We start from the raw sequence: 22,118 nt of genomic DNA on the forward strand, positions 1-22,118 counted from the left end.
GCTATATCCTAAATACATGAGCCAATCCCTTCCAACACAGGGCACAAGGCAGGAAACAAACCCCGAGCAAGGTGCCATCCCACCGCATGGCGCACACACACGAGACAATTTAGAATCGGCAATGCACCTAACCTGCATGTCTTTGGACTGTGGGAGGAAACCAAAGATATGTGTATATGTAGATATGTATATATATGTTTACATAACCTCTTTAACATACTACTTCTCCGCTGCGAAGCGCGGGTATTTTGCTAGTTATATATTATATATATATATATATATATATATATATATATATATATATATATATATATATATATATATATATATATATATATACACACACACACACACATATCTGCGGTGGGTTGGCACCCTGCCGGGGGTTGGTTCCTGCCGTTTGCCCTGTGTTGGCTGGGATTGGCTCCAGCAGACCCCCGTGACCCTGTGTTCAGATTCAGCGGGTTGGAAAATGGATGGATATACATACATTCACATACATACATACATATATATAATATATATATACATACATATATATGTATATACACACACACATACAGTACTGTGCAAAAGTTTTAGGCAGGTGTGAAAAAATGCTGTATACAAAGAATGCTTTCAAAAATGGAAGTGTTAATCATTTAGTTTCATCAATCAACAAAATGCAGTGAATAAACAAAAGAGAAATCTAAATCAAATCAATATTTGGTGTGACCACCCTTGGCCTTCAAAACAGCATCAATTCCTCTAGGTACACTTGCACACAGTTTTTGAAGGAACTCGGCTGGTAGGTTGTTCCAAACATCTTGGAGAACTAACCACAGATCTTCTGTGGATGTAGGCTTCCTCACATCCTTCTGTCTCTTCATGTAATCCCAGACACACTTGATGATGTTGACATCAGGGCTCTGTGGGGGCCATGCCATCACTTCCAGGACTACTTGTTCTTCCTTACGCTGAAGATAGTTCTTAATGACTTTGGCTATATGTTTGGGGTCATTGTCCTGCTGCAGAATAAAATTGGGGCCAATCATACACCTCCCTGATGGTATTGCATGATTGGTAAGTATCTGCCTGTATTTCTCAGCATTGAGAACACCATTAATCCTGACCAAATCTCCTACTCCATTTGCAGAAATGCAGCCCCAAACGTTCAATGAACCTCCACCATGCTTCACTGTTGCCTGCAGACATTCATTATTGTACCACTCTCCAGCCTTTTGATGAACAAACTGCCTTCTGCTACAGCCAAATATTTCAAATTTTGACTCATCAGTCCAGAGCATCTGCTGCCATTTTTCTGCACCCCAGTTTCTATGTTTTCGTGCATACTTGAGTCGCTTGGCCTTGTTTCCACGTCGGAGGTATGGCTTTTTGGCTGCAGCTCTTCCATGAAGACCACTTCTGGCCAGCCTTCTTCGGACAGTAGATGGGTGTACCTGGGTCCCAATGGTTTCTGCCAGTTCTGAGCTGATGGCACTGCTGGACATCTTCCGATTTCGAAGGGTAATAAGCTTGATGTGTCTTTCATCTGCTGCACCAAGTTTCCTTGGCCGACCACTGCGTCTACGATCCTCAACGTTGCCTGTTTCTTTGTGCTTCTTCAAAAGAGCTTGAACAGCACATCTTGAAACCCCAGTCTGCTTTGAAATCTTTGTCTGGGAGAGACCTTGCTGATGCAGTATAACTACCTTGTGTCTTGTTGCTGTGCTCAATCTTGCCATGACATGAAACTGTCTTCCACAACCTCACCTTGGTAGTAGAGTTTGGCTGTTCCTCACCCAGTTTTAAGCCTCCTACACAGCTGTTTCTGTTTCAGTTAATGCCTGTGTTTCAACCTACGTGTGACATTGATGATCATTAGCACATGTTTGGTATAATTGGTTGATCATACACCTGACTATAATCCTACAAAATCCATGACTTTGTGCAAGTGTACCTATAAGAATTGATGCTGGTTTGAAGGGAAAAGGTAGTAACACCAAATATTGATTTGATTTAGATTTTTCTTTTTTTTGCTCACTTTGCATTTTGTAAATTGATAACAATAAACAATCATTTATATTTCTGAAAGAATTCTTTGTTTACAGCATTTTTTCAGACCTGCCTAAAACTTTTGCACAGTACTGTATATATTAGTGATATATGGCCAGCAGCTTATCCCGGCCAATACCTCCACGCCACTAGATGGAGTCCTCCCTGCAACATGGAGGTGCCCAGAATTCCAGCAGGGCATCGTGGACAATGTTTTTTTTATAGCCCGGAAGTACTCCCTAATCACAGAGACGGAAGGAATGAAGTACTTCCGGGCTGAAGAAAAGAAGAAGTTTTCATCTGACGTGGAAGTGCTATGAAATCACATGGACTGAGGGACAGAAACACTTCCGGGTCAAGGAATATAAAAGGACTATGGGAAACCCCAGCAGACTGAGCCGAGTTGGAAGGGTGTGGAACGGAGCTGCTGGGAGTAGAGGATTTGTGATTGTTTATTGCATTGTGATTATTGATTTATTATTGAGTATTGTGGGAGTGGAGGTGCTCTGTGCACATTATTATTATTATAATAAATTTAATATTGGGACTTTTACCTGGTGTCAGAACATGTTGTCTGCGGTTTAGGGGTCGACAGGGACCCATAATTCCCACAATATTATATTAATATATATATATATAATCATACATACATACACACACACATACACACACCTATAAAAATGTTTTTTACTATGTATATACAAAAAGCTATAAAATTTCCTTCACACATATACAAATACTTATTGAGGAATATATCTGTTTAAAAAAACAGATCAATTGACATAAAATGTATACAAGATTGTGCATTATGATACTGTATGTAATTTTTAAAAATGTATTTATGTATTAGAACTGTACCAGCAAGCATTCCAAAACCATTATTTTTTACCTTCCATGAAGCTGTGCTGCAACAACAGTTTTCTTTCTCTGCTTCAATTCATCATATTCAAAAAGACCTAATATAGCTCCTTCTGCAGCTGACTGGGCATCGCCACAAGGATCCACTTCAATTGTAGGCATTTCCAAATCTTGGAGCTGCCGGCACCCAACTGTTATTCCCAAAACAGAACCAGAAATTTAGATATACTTATTAAAAAAAAAAAAAAAAACACACACACATTCTTAAAATATTTTTTATCAAAGTGTATTTTTTCTACAAAGATCAAAATTGTTGGCAAATAGTTGTATGCATTATAGCTTGGCTTCACAGCTAAAGAATGCAAAGTTCAAATTTAGGCAGTCATTTTCTATTTAGATTTATTCCCAGGTACTCCCTTTTTTCTCTCCCAAATCCTATTATGGGACATGCTTCAGTTTATCATGACCCTGACTTGTATTAAACGGGTCAGAAAATTAATTGAAATTTTAAAGAGATTGATTAAATGAATGGTAATATACACTATTTTGGGATGAAACATTAGCACATATAATCATCAAGAGTCAATGTATTTTCTGCTCTGCTAATTATGTATTTTCCTATTAGAATAAAATTATTATTTCCTTGCTTTTCAATGAACATGGCCTTAATTGTCTTCAAGCAAAACCACTTTCAGATAGCAGACACTAAACTGAACATCCATGGTCATTTAAATTCACTTTTTATGAACATTTAGACATGAGCACGGCCCGTGCATGCTGGGCCCAGAATGTTCCCAGAAAGTTCACTCCTAGAAGGAAGCATCATCATATTCACTGTTCCAAGGAGAATCTCTAGTTAATGAATGAATAAAGACTAGGATTAATTTAAGTAGCATTTCATAACTACTTATACATCATTATATCTCAAGTTACAAACAACAAATAAATCAGAAGCAAGGTAATTGTCCAATATCAAAAAAAGAAATATAAGGCCCAATTTAGTTGAGGCGCGATTATGTATAAAATATTTTACAATGTAGTCCATATTGATTATATGACTAAAAAGCTCCACATATCCACAGTTCATATTATGCAGCTTTGGTTTGCTATTTGTGGAAGTCATTGGGGAAAGTAGCAATGAATGATGGGAACTATCTCCCTTCTGTTTTATGGCAATGCCTCTGCTCACACTGTATGGGTTGAAAAGGCTGCTCTGCAAAACCATGGATCACTCGAACTCTTGTATAAGACTCGCTGTGTGAGAAGGGCCAAAAACATTCTCAAGGACAAAACTCACCCTGGAAATTCTTTGTTTGAGCTCCTCCCGTCAGGCAGACGCTTTAGGTCAATCCGTGTACGCACAAACAGACTAAAATATAGCTTTTTCCCATCTGCCATAAACTTTCTCAACTCTGAATCTCCTCAGTCAAAGAACCATTTTTAAATTGAACATGTTCAATAAGCTATAATGGTAATGTGCAATATACTAATGTATTACAATATACTGTAGAATATGTAATGAACTATTCATTAACAGGTGCAATAACAATTTATGCTGCTGTATTTTGAGCAATATGACATATTTGAAATTATTTGACTTTTCTTTAAATGCACCTCGGGGCTGTCACAAAAAGTAATTTCGTTGTGTTACACAATGACAATAAAGTGCTTGAACTTGCTTGAACTTGATTTAAAAAGGTGCCACAAGTGACTGCTGGCCCTGTGTTACTGCCACCTACTCCTCAATGTGAAGGTCCATCTTCATGGGACATGCTATTTTAATGATGTCAAGTTAGCTAGGAATAGTGGTTGCACAGGACAGACAAAATGTTTTAATGGAGTGACACTGAAAAATTTTATGAACTTTAAAACAAATATATTAGGGCGCTGTAAATAAAATTTGCTTGGTTTCACTGCTGTTCCTTTTAAAAAGGTCACACTGAAAACTTTCCTTCCTTGTATACATGTTACATATTTGTTTACATTCTTTAACCAAACTAAAGTATACCAAAGCCAAACATAACAGGAGAATATTAGCTCTAAGATGTCACAAGAAAGCTGTAAATGTATTTTAATAATGTATTGCAACTTCAGAAAAATCAGAAAAAAAACATATAACATGAGAGAAATCTACAATTTATCCTTGCTGCAAGTTCCAACAAGATAAAACATGTAAAAGATAAAAAGATCACAGTAAAATTACCTGAGACAGCATTACGGATGTTCACTTTTTTACTGTCCCAGTTTTCCTGGCTGCAAAATGCAGCTGAAGATTTACCAAGACCAACAACAGCCACACTTGGAAAGTCCTGTAAATAAGAGTAAAAAAAAAAAAAAAAAACTAGCTATGTAATGTGCAAAACACACTGCAAATTTTTAACCTTAAATTTACAGATTGATTCATGCAAAACCTGTAATACAGTACTTCAGCAAATTATATAAAAAAAACTACACAATTAATTTAATACTGACCTCAGCAAAACATGCTCCAAAAGTAGAGGAAAATAAAATATAAAAATGTGTTTTAAATGGAGGCAAGCATTATTATATGAACTCCATGCATGCCCACAATATACAAAATAGATATTGTTTTTTTGGAATTATTATTCCCGTCTAGACGGCATAATTGTAGACGTTATTGGTGCTGTCTCATGGCTTCAGGCACCTGGACTTGGGTCCCGGAACAGTTTCTTTACTAGAATGTGTGGACTCCTAACAATGTCCATGAAGGTTTACCTACACATTCTCTTTACATCTGTAGGAGTTTCCTCAGATTTCAACAATAGTTTATTTCAAGAAGATATGATTGTTTCATATTAGTCCATATACTGCTCATATCTTTTGTGATTTTTTTAATACAAGTGTATGTTAGCAGATATTATTACTAACTGTGCAGTTGTTTCATTTGCATTCTACCCTGATTCTAAAGTTAAGATAAAAAAGAAAAAGTAGTGCTTACCTGGCGCACAGCATGGAAAACGCGACTTTTCCCCTGCGTCAGTGCAGGTCCAGATCTAAATATAAATGAAACTGTTTTAAACTATGAAAAATGTAATCTGTTCTACAATGACAATGGATATGATTTTCATCAACAGTTAACATAAGAATTTTTTCAGATCACTATCACAAAACAATATTCTATAAATTAAGGATTTAGAGGACATATTATTTAGATAAGACGTCTATCAAAGTAACACTGCAGTATACAATAAAATCTTCTTAACAGTCCAACCACACTGTCACTCTCACTACTTTCCTGGCTTGCTTCTACATTTTCTATGTAAATTTTAAGTAACCTCGGTTGCCTCTGCTCTCAAAAATCTTGTAGGCATTTCTGCATTTACAGAATTGCTCTCATGTTTGATTCAGTTTGATGCTTTCTACAAACCCTAAATTCTGCCCTAGAAGAAACAACACTATTACTGCATATCGCTGATAAATACATTGGGGAACAACAGTCACAACAGCAGTACCTATCTCATCAGTATTTCATAAGGCCGATAATTTATTATCTCAGAGACAAAGTGCAAAAATGAAAAACATAACCAAAGATTCCAACAAAAATAGTAATTTATTTAAATAAAAGACTTCCTTTACTCACACTGTTAGGAGCTCACGAAGCCTTCCTGAGACAGACCTATCAAACGCCTCTCCTGCTTCTGTAAATTTTAAGCTGTTTTCATCTTTTTCTTTGTCATAAACACCAAGAACAAGACCCTATACAAAGAAATAGAATATGTTTATACTGTTAGAGCTACAAAGAAATTTAAAACAAATGTAAAATAAGATTTCTGATAAGGAGTGATACTTCATAACACACCTCAAAACTAACATATTATGACACAAAAATATAAATCAGTTTAAATCACAATAGTCAATATTTATAGGTTTGTTAGAGTTTTTTGCTAAATTTGCCTCAATCAATGCTTATACAGTATATGTAGGTGTGCACTGACTTAATGAATTTATCCTCTTGAATTTTGTTTTTAGTCAACTAGAGTATGTTATGTTATGCGATAAGCTTTTTGCTGGTCCAGGGCCATTTCTTCTCTTTTATCTAGTTTTGCTAGAATAGACTCCATTGACTGGATAAAGAGGGATTTACCATATATATGTCTCTCTATTATAAAAAAAAAATCCTGTCCTGGAAAGCAAAAGCAATGCGATGATACGTGATCTTCTCCGAAGACATTTAAAAGACCCGCCATGGTGCATCTCGCGGGGACAGTAAACATGAGACTTTGTCCCAAGAGATTGTCCCAGGGCCGTAGCAAAAAGGACAGCGGCTGTACAGGCTTTAAAAAGATTGAAGGGCAGCGCGACAGCAGCTCCCCCCCCTCCCCCGACAACGCAAGCAGCGTTATACGTCCTGCAAAAAAGAATTTAACCACGCCCGGGGACAGAAATAAAGGACAAGTATTGTTTTTACAACGTCACGCGAGACCAGGCAGTGAGCCATCATTTAAAAGGAGTCCACAGACATCTAATAAAAAAGTTGTTGGATTGCTTTTGGCAGACAAGCATCATGTGCTCCCAGCTCTTAAAACAACAACATGCGACAGGCAGAAAAGACAGCTCGCAAGCAGCAGAAAGACAGCAAATGATCCAAAGGCATATCCTTAGCGTGTGTTCAGATGCCCCTCCCACACCCCCCCCCCACTTCACAACACGAGCAGCATTATATGTCTGGCAAGAAAGAGATGTAACCACGCACGTGGCCAGAAATAAAGGACAAGTATTGTTTTTACAAAAGTTTTTAAAGTAAAATGAAAATAATGCATATGTAACAATTCCCAAGAAAGTAACAATCTCTTTAAATTGTAGATTGCCTGCCTAAGGTAAAGTCATCCCTGATGAATGGGGACGTGGGAATGAGGGGTCCTTTCATTGGATTAGCGCTATTTCAGATGTGGAATGGCAAAATGGGGGAGGCAGCTTGATGAATGAGGTCTCCAGGACTTAAAACAAATCCAAATCATATTATGTGATATCATCTAATGTGAAATTCTACTCCGTACTTCTAGAATTTTTATTTTTATACTGTATTGAGGATTTATTCTGGGCGGCACGGTGGCACAGTGGGTAGCGCTGCTGCCTCGCAGTTGGGAGACCTGGGAACCTGGGTTCGCTTCCTGGGTCCTCCCTGCGTGGAGTCTGCATGTTCTTCCTGTGTCTGCGTGGGTTTCCTCCGGGTGCTCCGGTTTCCTCCCACAGTCCAAAGACATGCTGGTTAGGTGGATTGGCGATTCTAAATTGGCCCTAGTGTGTGCTTGGTGTGTTTGTGTGTGTCCTGCGGTGGGTTGGCACCCTGCCCGGGATTGGTTCCTGCCTGGTGCCCTGTGTTGGCTGGGACTGGCTCCAGCAGACCCCCGTGACCCTGTGTTCGGATTCAGCGGGTTGGAAAATGGATGGATAGATTTATTCTGTTCTATGTATTGTTGATTGTATTGTATTGACCCCCTTCTTTTTGACACCCACTGCACACCCAACCTACCTGGAAAGGGGTCTCTCTTTGAACTGCCTTTCCCAAGGTTTCTTCCATTTTTTCCCTACAAGGGTTTTTTTTGGGGGAGTTTTTTCTGGTCTTCTTAGAGGGTCGAAACTGGGGGGCTGCCAAGAGGCAGGGCCTGTTAAAGCCCATTGCAGCACTTCTTGTGTGATTTTGGGCTATACAAAAAAATAAATTGTATTGTATTGTATATCCGGTAAACCAAACATGGGGGTGGGCGAGCATAGCAAGCAGGGGGCAGAGCCCCCTAGTATGTACAGTGCATCCGCAAAATATTCACAGCGCATCACTTTTTACACATTTTGTTATGTTACAGACTTATTCCAAAATGGATTAAATTCATTTTTTTCCTCAGAATTCTACACACAACACCCCATAATGACAACGTGAAAAAAGTTTACTTGAGATTTTTGCAAATTTATTAAAAATAAAAAAACTGAGAAATCACATGTACACAAGTATTCACAGCCTTTGCTCAATACTTTCTCGATGCACCTTTGGCAGCAATTACAGCCTCAAGTCTTGTTGAATATGATGCCACAAGCTTGGCACACCTATCCTTGGCCAGTTTCGCCCATTCCTCTTTGCAGCACCTCTCAAGCTCCATCAGGTTGGATGGGAAGCGTGGATGCACAGCCATTTTAAGATCTCTCCAGAGATGTTCAATCGGATTCAAGTCTGGGCTCTGGCTGGGCCACTCAAGAACATTCACAGAGTTGTCCTGAAGCCACTCCTTTGATATCCTGGCTGTATGCTTAGGGTCGTTGTCCTGCTGAAAGATGAACCGTCACCCCATTCTGAGGTCAAGAGCACTCTGGAGCAGGTTTTCATCCAGGATGTCTCTGTACATTGCTGCAGTCATCTTTCCCTTTATCCTGACTAGTCTCCCAGTCCTTGCCGCTGAAAAACATTCCCAAAGCATGATGCTGCCACCACCATGCTTCACTGTAGGGATGGTATTGGCCTTGTGATGAGCGGTGCCTGGTTTCCTCCAAACGTGAGTTCAATCTTTGTCTCATCAGACCAGAGAATTTTCTTTCTTATGGTCTGAGAGTCCTTCAGGGGCTTTTTGGCAAACTCCAGGCGGGCTGCCATGTGCCTTTTACTAAGGAGTGGCTTCCATCTGGCCACTCTACCATACAGGCCTGATTGGTGGATTGCTGCAGAGATGGTTATCCTTCTGGAAGGTTCTCCTCTCTCCACAGAGGACCTCTGGAGCTCTGACAGTGTGACCATCCAGTTCTTGGTCACCTCCCTGACTAAGGCCCTTCTCTCCCGATTGCTCAGTTTAGATGGCCGGCCAGCTCTAGGAAGAGTCCTGGTGGTTTCGAACTTCTTCCACTTACAGATGATGGAGGCCACTGTGCTCATTTGGACCTTCAAAGCAGCAGAAATGTTTCTGTAACCTTCCCCAGATTTGTGCCTCGAGACAATCCTGTCTCGGAGGTCTACAGACAATTCCTTTGACTTCATTCTTGGTTTCTGCTCTGACCTGAACTGTCAACTGTGGGACCTTATATAGACAGGTGTGTGCCTTTCCAAATCATGTCCAATCAACTGAATTTACCACAGGTGGACTCCAGTTAAGCTGCAGAAACATCTTAAGGATGATCAAGGGAAACAGGATGCACCTGAGCTCAATTCTGAGCTTCATGGCAAAGGCTGTGAATACTTATGTACATGTGCTTTCTCAGTTATTTTATTTTTAACTAGCAAAATACCCGCGCTTCGCAGCGGAGAAGTAGTGTGTTAAAGAGGTTATGAAAAAGTAAAGGAAACATTTTAAAAATAACGTAACATGATTGTCAATGTAATTGTGTTGTCATTGTTATGAGTGTTGCTGTCATATATATATATACATACATACATATACACATATATTATATAGCAAAATACCCGCGCTTCGCAGCGGAGAAGTAGTGTGTTAAAGAGGTTATGAAAAAAAAAAGGAAACATTTTAAAAATAACGTAACATGATTGTCAATGTAATTGTGTTGTCATTGTTATGAGTGTTGCTGTGTTTTATATATATAAAATACACACACACACAAACATATATATACATATACACATCCACATATCAACATATATATATATACACATATATACACACACACACGCTTTATGGGTGATGATTGTTTTACTGTTTTTATCTTTATTTTATTTTATTGTAGAATCAACTCCTATCTGCGCACAGCAGGGCAGCCATGGGCGGATGCGTATGGTGTATTCACTCCATGTTATCGTGCATTGCGCTGTCAGTGGTATTTTGATAAAAGAATTTGAACAACATATAAGAAGCGTATAAATTATTAAACAGTAAAACATTAACATTTAAGAAGTAAAGTTACATTAAGTACTACTGCAGTGCCTTCGGGTATACATAATTTTTTGTTTGCCCATTACATGCTTAAATGTATACATTTTTTGATGCACCTACCCGAGAACACGCGACATATAACCGAGCGTGGGAGAAGCATGGATTTTAAACACGCGTTGAGTTCATCTGCTGGTCTCCCTCGTGGAATAACTGGTAATGTTTGACTAAAATCTACAGCGAGTAAAACGACATTACCTCCTATTTTTTTTTTTACGATCTCTGAGATCTTGCTTTTTTCGGTTCAAGGCTTCATAAGCTCTTTTATGTTGTATGGTGTACTTATCCCAAACCATCATCTTTGAATGTTGCAAGACTTTCGCCTTGTATGTAGATCGGGGTAATTACATTCATTGCATTCCTAGTCTGAATCACAATCTGATTGTATGGGTGGTTACCTGGCCCTGTAGGGTTGCCACCCGTCCTTTAAAATACGGAATCGTGCCGCGTTTGAGAATGAAATTGCGCGTCCCGTTTTGAATCAATACTGGACGGGATTTATCCCGTATTTTTTTTATCATTTTTTTTTTAAAGCAGCGTCTCATGCAAATCATCCCACACGCATTTTATGAAGATGCCTCCTTTCCTACTTTTGATTGGGTAATACTTGATGTCATCGTTAGTTTGATTGGTGTTTTTAACTGTCCAGTGAGGAGGGCGTGTCTTTTAAGTAGAGTCTGCAAAGTGTTGGCACTGAGATGTGGCGTCAGCGCCATAGTTGAAGCCCCTAACGTTGCGGTCAGCAAGTCGGCTAACATCCGCCATGTGCCATCTTTCAGTTGCGAGAAGCAGATCATAGAATGGTTGAAACTGTTGCCCCTAACGTTGCGCCACGGCGTGTGGTTCGTTTATACCTCGTGTCTTCTCATTAAACTTTTATCTCGCGAATATGTTATTGCAATCCGCAGCGGGAGCGTTTCTATAAACTTAATTTAAACTTACGTTTTACACCGTGCTTTGTTTCCTTTATGAACATGCTTGTATGCTTAACTCGCTCCGTTCTCAATTGTTTAATTTATTTTTTGCTCTTCGCCGTTTGCGGCTCTTCCTCCATTTCCCCCTACTTCGTTCTTTTATGTCGCGAATATGTTATTGCAATCCTTAACGGGAGCGTTTCAATAAACTGATTGAAAATAGTTTTGCATTTACCTTTTTAGTAAAAGGCGAGCTTTTAAGCCTGAGAAATCACCCCGTAAATGCACACGTTTAATTGCACATGTGTTAATATGTATGGTTACACAGTATTAAAAGACAGTGAACAACGTCAGTTACCTTTGTTCCCACGTTTGATAAAAGGTGAGCTTTTAAGCCTGAGAAATCACCCCGTAAATGCACACGTTTAATTGCACATGTTTTAATATGTATGCTTACACAGTATTAAAAGACACTGAAAAATTAACGTCATTTACCTTCGTTCCCGCGTGTGACTCGTGCTGTAAATCTGTTCCTTGTGATTACGTTCACGTGATTACGTAGGAGGCGTGATGACGCGATACGTGACTCCGCCTCCTCCATTACAGTGTATGGACAAAAAATATGTTCCAGTTATGACCATTACGCTTTGAATTTCGAAATGAAACCTGCCTAACTTTTGTAAGTAAGCTGTAAGGAATGAGCCTGCCAAATTTCAGCCTTCCACCTACACGGGAAGTTGGAGAATTAGTGATGAGTCAGTCAGTCAGTCAGTCAGTGAGTGAGTCAGTCAGTCAGTCAGTGAGGGCTTTGCCTTTTATTATTATAGATAAATTTGCACAAACCTCAAGTAAACTTTTTTCACGTTGTCATTATGGAGTGTTGTGTGTAGACTTCTGAGGAAAAAATGAATTTAATCCATTTTGGAATAAGGCTGTAACATAACAAAATGTGGAAAAAGTGATGCGCTGTGAATACTTTCCGGATGCACTGTATGTGTGTGTATATATACATATACTGTACATACATACATACTGTACATATACTTCTCAAAAAAATTAAAGTAGCACTTTTTAATCAGAGTATAGCATTAAGTCAATGAAACTTCTGGGATATTGACCTGGTCAGTTAAGTAGCAGAGGGGGTTATTAAATCAGTTTCAGCTGCTTTGGTGTTAATGAAATTAATAACAGGTGCACTAGAGGGGCAACAATGAGACGACCCCCAAAACAGGAATGGTTTAACAGGTGGAGGCCACTGACATTTTTCCCTCCTCCTTTTTTCTGACTGTTTTTTCACTAGTTTTGCATTTGGCTACAGTCAGTGTCACTACTGGTAATATGAGGCAATACATGGACCCTACAGAGGTTACACAGGTAGTCAAACTTCTCCAGGAAGGCACATCAATATGTGCCATTGCCAGAAGGTTTGCTGTGTCTCCCAGTACAGTCTCAATGGCATGGAAGTGATTCCAGGAGACAGGACGTTACTCTAGGAGAGCTGGACAGGGCTGTAGAAGGGCCTTAACCCATCAGCAGGACTGGTACCTGCTCCTTTGGGCAAGGAGGAACAGGATGAACACTGCCAAAGCCCTACAAAATGACCTCCAGCAAGCCACTGGTGTGAATGTCTCTGACCAAACAATCAGAAACAGACTTCATGAGGGTGGCCTGAGGGCCCGACGTCCTTTAGTGGGCCCTGTGCTCACTGTCTGTGGAGGTCGATTCACATTTGCCATAGAATACCAGAATTGGCAGGTCAACCACTGGCGCCCTGTGCTTTTCACAGATGAGAACATGTTCACCCTGAACACATGTGACAGACGTGAAAGGGTCTGGAGAGGCCATGGAAAACCTTATGCTGCCAGTAACATCGTTCAGCATGACCAGTTTGGAGGTGGGTCAGTGATGGTCTGGGGAGACAATGAACACAGAACATCTGCGGAGCGACCTGAAGATGGCAGTTTACAGGTGCTTTCCATCCAACCTAACTGAGCTTGACAATAAGAATGGGATAAACTGCCTAAATCCAGGTGTGCATAGATGTAGAGACTTACCCAAGAAGACTCATAGTTGTAATTGCTGGAAAAGGGACTTCTTCAAATTACTGAACTGAATACTTGTATTCATGTGAGATTTCAATTTTTGATTTTAAATAAATTTGTGATTACGGGCTTTGGATTGTTGATAGGCAAAAAATGCAAAATGTATCCATTAAAATTAAATCAACAACACCATAAAGTGTGCAGAAAGTGAAGGAGTCCAAATACTTTTTGAATCTACTGTAGTTTACTTAAATGACTAAGAAAAGTTTTTACTGCAAAAAAAAAAAAAAAATCTGTCCATTAAATCAATTAACTTCTTTAATTCAATTTTAATGATGTGAGGAGAAGTAAAAGAAGTGTCAAATAAAGGAACTCTTCAATGAAACAAATTGCTCTCGCATATTTTGGAGAAGACACTTGATGAAAAAAGTGTGCATTTTATGAATTAGAAATATTTGGTTTATCTATTAGACACACCAAATGTGTAAAATGTTTTATTGTTCCTAATTTTGAACAGAACAGAAATTTAATACAATAGTATACTTTCATACATTCCTTAATCTTTACTAGTTAAAAGTCAGTATAACAAATATTTGTGGGTATTGCACGTGTATGTTGACCAATTCTCAAAAATATTGCTGTTTTAAAAAATAATGTTTAAATATTTACAGCAAAGTATTTTACTATGTTCAGCATTTAAATCAGGACTTCAACTACAGTGTGTGTACATTTTGTTTAATTTGGTAGATTTTATCTATTATTATAGTTTTAGGATGAAGATTACTGGATGTGGGCGGCACGGTGGCGCAGTGGGTAGCGCTGCTGCCTCGCAGTTGGGAGACCTGGGGACCTGGGTTCGCTTCCTGGGTCCTCCCTGCGTGGAGTTTGCATGTTCTCCCCGTGTCTGCGTGGGTTTCCTCCGGGCGCTCCGGTTTCCTCCCACAGTCCAAAGACATGCTGGTTAGGTGGATTGGCGATTCTAAATTGGCCCTAGTGTGTGCTTGGTGTGTTTGTGTGTGTCCTGCGGTGGGTTGGCACCCTGCCCAGGATTGGTTCCTGCCTTGTGCCCTGTGTTGGCTGGGATTGGCTCCAGCAGACCCCCGTGACCCTGTCTTTGGATTCAGCGGGTTGGAAAATGGATGGATGGATGGATGGATGGATTGATTACTGGATGTTTTAGGAGTCATTACTGACGGGATGCAGAAAACTGTAAAGGAGAATAAACACAGAATAGGAGATATATATATATATATATTAGTATACACACTCACTGCACCCCCTCTAGGGGATCAAACCTCGGACGTCAGAGGCGAAGCCTCTTTACATTGCGCCATGGCGTGTGGTTCGTTTATTTGACGGCATGTACAGGTAGTGCGGGGTACTTACATTCATGACATTCGTAGACTGAATCACAATCTGATTGCATGGGTGGTTACCTACCAGGTAACGCTTGTGGTTGGTCTGCAAACATCCGCCATGGTGCCCTCTTCATATATATATATATATATATATAAATGTTTTTCACTGATAAAAATAATTTTATTAGTTCATTCATTTTGATCATACACTGCTAAAATGAAACAAAGTATGGTATATTTAGTGTTCGATCCAGTCTGCCTAGGAATCATAGCTCCATGCTAAAGCTAGACTTCTCTAAGAAGATTTCTTATTAATGACTATAATCGCTGTTAATATTCACTCACATTCTAGTCACAACCAACTGAGCGTTTCAGACTAAACCATAGATTAATGTTTTATGCAGACAGTAAGCAAAGATTTATTTTTAAACTAACCTTATTTTCCACACATTGTGAATGTGTTAATAAATAACTTGATGAAAGCAGATGATAGCTAATGGACCTGAATGCAAACATGCACAGCATACAAAGGATGGGGTTCATGCACTTGTTACAGTGAGTTGCTGCACTCACCAAATGACAAACCATTCAGATTGGGACCCGACTGTAGCCGTACAATGGGTGACACCTCAGCACCACACTGGAACAGTGTGAGGTTTTTTTTACACTGGCTGGATTGCCAATCCTGCCACCAACCTCCAAGTTTTTCCTGTAAGCTGTGAGTTAAAAAGCATGGTAGAACGGACAAACACTTAAGCAATATCCACTTAGAGGGACACTTTATTTCATTTGGATTGAAACATGGCAAGCTATTGCCCTCTCATATAACCCTCCAAGTGAGATGTTTTTTTAAAATGTTGCCGTAAGTGCTTCAGCCTTTTGAATGCAAAACGTTCAACTGGACCATCACGATACAAAACTCTCACAAGTGAGGCTCAAATCAACTGCAACATTTATTTATTTATTTATTTATTTATTTAACATCATCCATTCCGCTGTTGCTAAGTTACAAACGCAGCACCCTGAGGCGCTTGTGCTAATCGCTGGAGACTTTAACCATGTGACGCTGGACAAAACATTGCCTGCATTCTCCCAGTATGTGGACTGTAACACCCAAGGAAATAAGACTATTGATTTACTGTATGCAAACGTTAAAGACGCATACAGCGCCACCCCGCTGCCTGCGCTTGGGAAAGGAGATCATAACCTGGTTCAGCTTCAGCCTCACTATAAACCAAAAGTTAGAGTCCTACCTGTAACCACACGATCATTCAGGAAGTGGACCCCGGAGGCTGAGAATACTCTGAGAGAACTTTTTGGAACTACAGACTGGGATATCCTGCAGGGATCCCATAATGAGAACATTAAGGAAGTTGTTGACTGCACTACTGATTACATCAACTTCTGTATGGACATTGTAGTTACAGTAAGAACAGTACGCTGCTATGCTAACAACAAGCCATGGATTACAAGTGACATCAAGGGCCTTTTGAATCAGAAGAAAAGGGCTTTTAAAGACGGTGATCAGCATGAGCTCAAGCGCGTGCAGAAGGAACTCCGAGTCCAACTCAGGGCGGCGAAGGAGCAGTACAGGAGAAAGCTGGAGCAGAAGTTGCAGAATAACAGCATGAAGGAAGTGTGGGATGGGATGAAGATCATCACTGGCTGCAGCTCGAAGCGGGGTACCACCATTGAGAGAGACGTGAAGAGAGCAAACCAAATGAACAACTTTTTTAACAGGTTTGACCACCCTAACCCACTCTCACTCTCACCTCGGAGTACTGCACCCTCCACACATCCTTCTGCTGATACCAGCATAGGAAAAACATCCCCACCCATAATAACAACAGCGCAAGTGAGCAGAGAGCTGAGGAGACTTCGTGCCAGCAAAGCAGCGGGTCCAGATGGAGTATCGCCACGACTGCTGAAGGTCTGTGCATCGGAGCTGGGGGGTCCTCTACAGCGCATCTTCAACCTGAGCCTGGAACAGGGGAGAGTCCCGAGGCTTTGGAAAACATCTTGTATCACCCCAGTCCCAAAGGTATCACGTCCTAGTGAGCTGAATGACTTTCGGCCTGTTGCTCTGACATCACATGTGATGAAGACCATGGAGAGGCTGCTGCTTCACCACCTTAGGCCACAGGTTCAACACGCCCTTGACCCTCTGCAGTTTGCATATCAGGAGAAGGTGGGAGCGGAAGACGCCATCATCTATATGCTACACCGATCCCTCTCTCACTTGGACAGAGGCAGTGGTGCTGTAAGAATTATGTTTCTAGACTTCTCTAGCGCCTTCAACACAATCCAACCTCTGCTCCTTAGGGACAAGCTGACAGAGATGGGATTAGATTCATACCTAGTGGCATGGATCGTGGACTATCTTAAAGACAGACCTCAGTATGTGCGTCTTGGGAACTGCACGTCTGACATTGTGGTCAGCAACACAGGAGCGCCACAAGGGACTGTACTTTCTCCGGTCCTGTTCAGCCTATATACATCGGACTTCCAATACAACTCGGAGTCCTGCCATGTGCAAAAGTTCGCTGATGACACTGCTATCATGAGCTGTATCAGGAATGGGCTGGAGGAGGAGTATAGGGACCTAATCAATGACTTTGTTAAATGGTCCGACTCAAACCACCTACACCTGAACACCAGCAAAACCAAGGAGCTGGTGGTGGATTTTAGGAGGCCCAGACCCCTCATAGACCCAGTGATCATCAAAGGTGACTGTGTGCAGATGGTGCAGACCTATAAATATCTGGGAGTGCAGCTGGATGATAAATTAGACTGGACTGCCAATACTGATGCGCTATGCAAGAAAGGACAGAGCCGGTTATACTACCTTAGAAGGCTGGCGTCCTTCAACATCTGCAATAAGATGCTGCAGATGTTCTATCAAACAGTTGTGGCGAGCGCCCTCTTCTACGCAGTGGTGTGCTGGGGCGGCAGCATTAAGAGGAAAGATGCCTCACGCCTGGACAAACTGGTGAGGAAGGCAGGCTCTATTGTTGGCATGGAGCTGGACAGTTTAACATCTGTGGCAGAGCAAAGGGCGCTCAGCAGGCTCCTATCAATTATGGAGAATCCACTGCATCCACTAAATAATGTCATCTCCAGACAGAAGAGCAGCTTCAGCGACAGACTGCTGTCACTGTCCTGCTCCACAGACAGATTGAGGAGATCGTTCCTCCCCCAAACTATGCGACTCTTTAATTCCACCAGGGGGGGTAAACGTTAATATTTAACATTATACATAGTTATTGTCTGTTTTTTTCACCTGTATTATTATCATTCTTTAATTTAATATTATTTATTGTATCAGTATGCTGCTGCTGAAGAATGTGAATTTCCCATTGGGATTAATAAAGTATCTATCTATCTATCTATCTATCTATCTATCTATCTAACAATCCCACCCACCACCATTCTTGAAATTAATTATATGGTCAAGGTCTTAGCAGATCCAGGTTAGGCATGAAATTCTCATGTTGAATACTATTCCAAGGTCAGCTTTAGGAGGGGAAAGTAACTGAATTCTCCAAGTAGTCATCTTCCTCATACAAAAAAAATACAAACTGACATAGTATATAGTCCCATAAAGTTCATAAATTATTCTTCTTCTTCTTCATAAGAATAATTTAATCAATGCAGTAATTTTTGCATACGATCTGTCTCAAACTCTGCAATTCTAATGTAGCAGTAATAAAAAGTCCTCAGAATGATAATTTGTTCTTTCCAGTAGCATGTTGCCTGCTGCTCAGACAGAAAGTTTTGAATCGTTTTTACTATCTTAAAAATGTAACTATACATTGAAATTAATGAGATCACAAAAAGTATTTTTACCAATGGTACACTACACAAAGTTATCTAGTAGCATCTAAAATGACTTGAAATAAAAATTTTAAAATTTTGAAAGTTTTAAGTCCAAACACAGAAACTTCTACATTTTCAAAGTCTTGATGCAAAATTTAGCCTTCATTTATTTAAACATGTTGCTTTACACATTATATACAACAAAAATCATTTTAGGAAACTTGCACATTTTAAAAATATTTGATGATCTCTCAGAAGTGGATATCTGATGTGTGCTTTGTAAACAATTATTTTCATTTTTGTACTATATATTTAGCTGACCCCCTTACAAAAGGCAACTTACAAGGTCATGCTACATTATTTTTTTGTGATCAACATTTTTAATAGTGATATGAAAATCATGAGCAATCATTACCGAACACAGTAAATCACATTATAATACAACACTAAAACTCCCACCCCACAATGCCCAACTCCTGACCTGAGTTACCAGTCACACCTAGCCTTAAATGAACACATATAATCCTAGAATGGCAGGCACAATATTATCAAAGAAAAACAAAGGAAATGAGGCAGAGAAAAAAAATAAAAACTTATGTGGGACAATGGATTACACCTCTCCTCTGTATAGCTATGGGAAAGTTGCACAGAAGATACGCGCTGGATGCACAATTAATCTGTTCCTCAAATAATTCAAACAATAGATCACTAAATATTTCACAAGATTAAAAAGATATTAAATACGATTATATGAGTAAAAACAGAGACTTGTCCCAAATTAAGGGACAGTGTACAAAGAGATTTCCAGAAGGAGGCTAAAGTTAATTTGTGCCAAGAAAGAATAGCTTTTTCTATTCTGACAATGGGTCAGCTGAAAAGCCCATAGCAAAATGTCTGTGGGGCACTAAATATAAGCAGGATACAAAATTAAGTTGTAAATTGGTAATTTGAGTTCTTAGATGATAAAGTAATATTCGTATAAATCAAATTCCAATCATGAACAGTGATAGAGGAAAAGCAATTATTCCAAAACAACTGAACTGGTAATGTTTTATAACACAGAGACAAGCTGAAAGAAACAAAAAAAAGAAAGTATGGCAAAGGATTAGATTACAAAGGGGATGACAAAGAAAAACCAAACAGAGTAAATTTGAAGATAAAAAAATGAAAATGTAATAGTGTACCTTATCAATTGGAAATGTCATGGTACATTAAGATTGTTGACTTTTTTATATTAGAAAATAAGGGGGTTTAATGACATGCTTTGGGTTATGCTGTACAGGAAAAAAAACAAAACTATAGCCTTGAGGTGCAAGTCCATTGCCTTTGCAGCTACATTATATTATCTAAACTGTTAAACGAAACGAAATGCAACTGAACAGTCCTGGGTGTATATGCCAACTTAGGTATGGTCAGTGTCAAATTCAAAGATTCTACAGGTCTGCGTTGGTTTTCTCCAAGTAGTCATCTTCCACACACAAAAAAAAACAAAAAAACAAACTGACATAATATAAGTGGGCGTGGGTGTTTATATAAGTGTGACCCATGATGGATTGGTGCCCTCTATAGATCTGGTTCTCACACAGGGTCCAGTATTCCATGGATTAGCACCAGTTAACTGGAGACTTCGGAGTTTGAAAATGGATGAATAAAAATTGAGTGAGGCTTTACTGATACACACAAAGCAGATAAATTGTGCAATTAAATATTTATAATGACATAAACATTCTTGTTAAGGTTTGTGAAACATTATAACTGCACAGGTCAAATTATTGGCTGTGATCTCAAATTCTTGCAGAGGCAGCTTTGCTCATTTCAATTCTAATGAGCTTCAATGTCTTCTACAGTAGACAAGTCCATTCCATTTCACGGTGGTCTGTAATAATGGGACCATAACCCAGCCGTGTTAACAAATACATTATGTGATAAAAATAATCAGTGACTTGTGTATTTCAGCTTGAGTTAAGGTTAAGAAGATATATAGTACTTGACCCCATTCTGAATGGAGACACAGAGGAACTGTTCTATAAAAAGACAACCTTTGAACCAAGTCTTGTAAAACCTGACTTATTTTATTTAAATCAAATAACATTCCATACAAATAAGGGCATTAAAGAGTGTATGGTGTGAAGCTGCTCTTTAGATCAGGTCTCAAACTAAGATGTAGGAGGTAAGTTTTCACCCCAGCCAGTGTCTTACTCAAGCACATAAAAAATTTCTTTTCTGAGAACATTATCCATTTTTTTCCTGGTGCAGCTCAATACTTAGTGAGCTGTCAGCGATAAAAAATAAGCAATATACAGTTCGGAATCTTAACAAAGAAATCAATTAAACGATCGCATTAGCGGTAATAACCGACTCCAGATGAAGGGAATAACAATTTTCAAAAACTGTGACCCTCCAGGTTCGAAGTCAGAGACACCTACTCTTCATCATCACCTCTGTGTGGGATTCTGCCTGATGTATCTCAGGACATCAGAATGCACGATTCCTTTTATATTTTTTCTCCAAAGTCTTTAAAAAGCCCTAATATATAGGCAGCCGCAGCCTTTTCTGATTTCGCATCACTCAAAATGTCATCCGTTTATCCCGGTCACCGGTCTCCTTCGTACATTAACACCTGCTCCCCACATTACCGATGCACAACTACTTAACCAGCGACTAAGAACATTATTTCCGTTGCAAGCTTACCATACGCCGTATTCGTAACCAAAGAGTCCTTATTATTTCAAAGAAGCTAGATGTTTTACACAAGGAATGTTACTCCAAAAAAACTTACTTTTCTATCACTCCTTGAGGAGCACGACAAAGAAAACAACCTGCATTGCTGATATGTCCTGCCTCCTGCGGCGACAGCTTTTCTAAACATCAGCAGCATCTTGCTTTTTTTGCCAGTGGAGAACCTGCAGGATGACACTCAACAAAACAAAATAGAATCTTGTGCTCCTCTGTTAACTTCGCTTCACGTGTCCCAGGAGCTGTACGTCCGACCTTTGAATGGTAGGCGGGTATAAATGTGGTCATAAACTGGCGACATGTCGGGGTCCGTCGCAAAAGTAACTACTTCGATAAAAAACGCACACAGTATTTTTTGTTCTTGTTGCGGGAATCGTTTATCTCTACATCAAAAAAATATCTTGACATGCAATGTACAAAAGTATCGTCAGCAGTGACAAAATTACATATTTAGATTTTTGAAATGAAAAATAT

The 22,118-nt window shown here is 39.6% G+C and overlaps 1 protein-coding gene across 1 annotated transcript in view; it reads right to left on the minus strand.

The window, feature by feature from the left end:
* lap3 (leucine aminopeptidase 3) overlaps nt 1-21,901 on the minus strand; it is a 51,412-nt gene extending 29,511 nt beyond the window's left edge. Inside the window, exons 1-5 of the mRNA XM_051928271.1 lie at nt 21,688-21,901; nt 6,494-6,609; nt 5,852-5,906; nt 5,096-5,201; nt 2,924-3,083 (exon numbers count right to left, since the gene is read on the minus strand). Of these exons, the coding sequence (XP_051784231.1) occupies nt 2,924-3,083; nt 5,096-5,201; nt 5,852-5,906; nt 6,494-6,609; nt 21,688-21,786 (536 nt within the window). The 5' untranslated portion in view covers nt 21,787-21,901. The remainder of the gene's footprint in view (nt 1-2,923; nt 3,084-5,095; nt 5,202-5,851; nt 5,907-6,493; nt 6,610-21,687) is intronic.
* Between the last annotated feature and the right edge of the window lie 217 nt (nt 21,902-22,118).

The sequence above is a fragment of the Erpetoichthys calabaricus genome, chromosome 5, assembly GCF_900747795.2.
Source record: "Erpetoichthys calabaricus chromosome 5, fErpCal1.3, whole genome shotgun sequence".
Classification (NCBI taxonomy): Eukaryota; Metazoa; Chordata; class Cladistia; order Polypteriformes; family Polypteridae; genus Erpetoichthys; species Erpetoichthys calabaricus.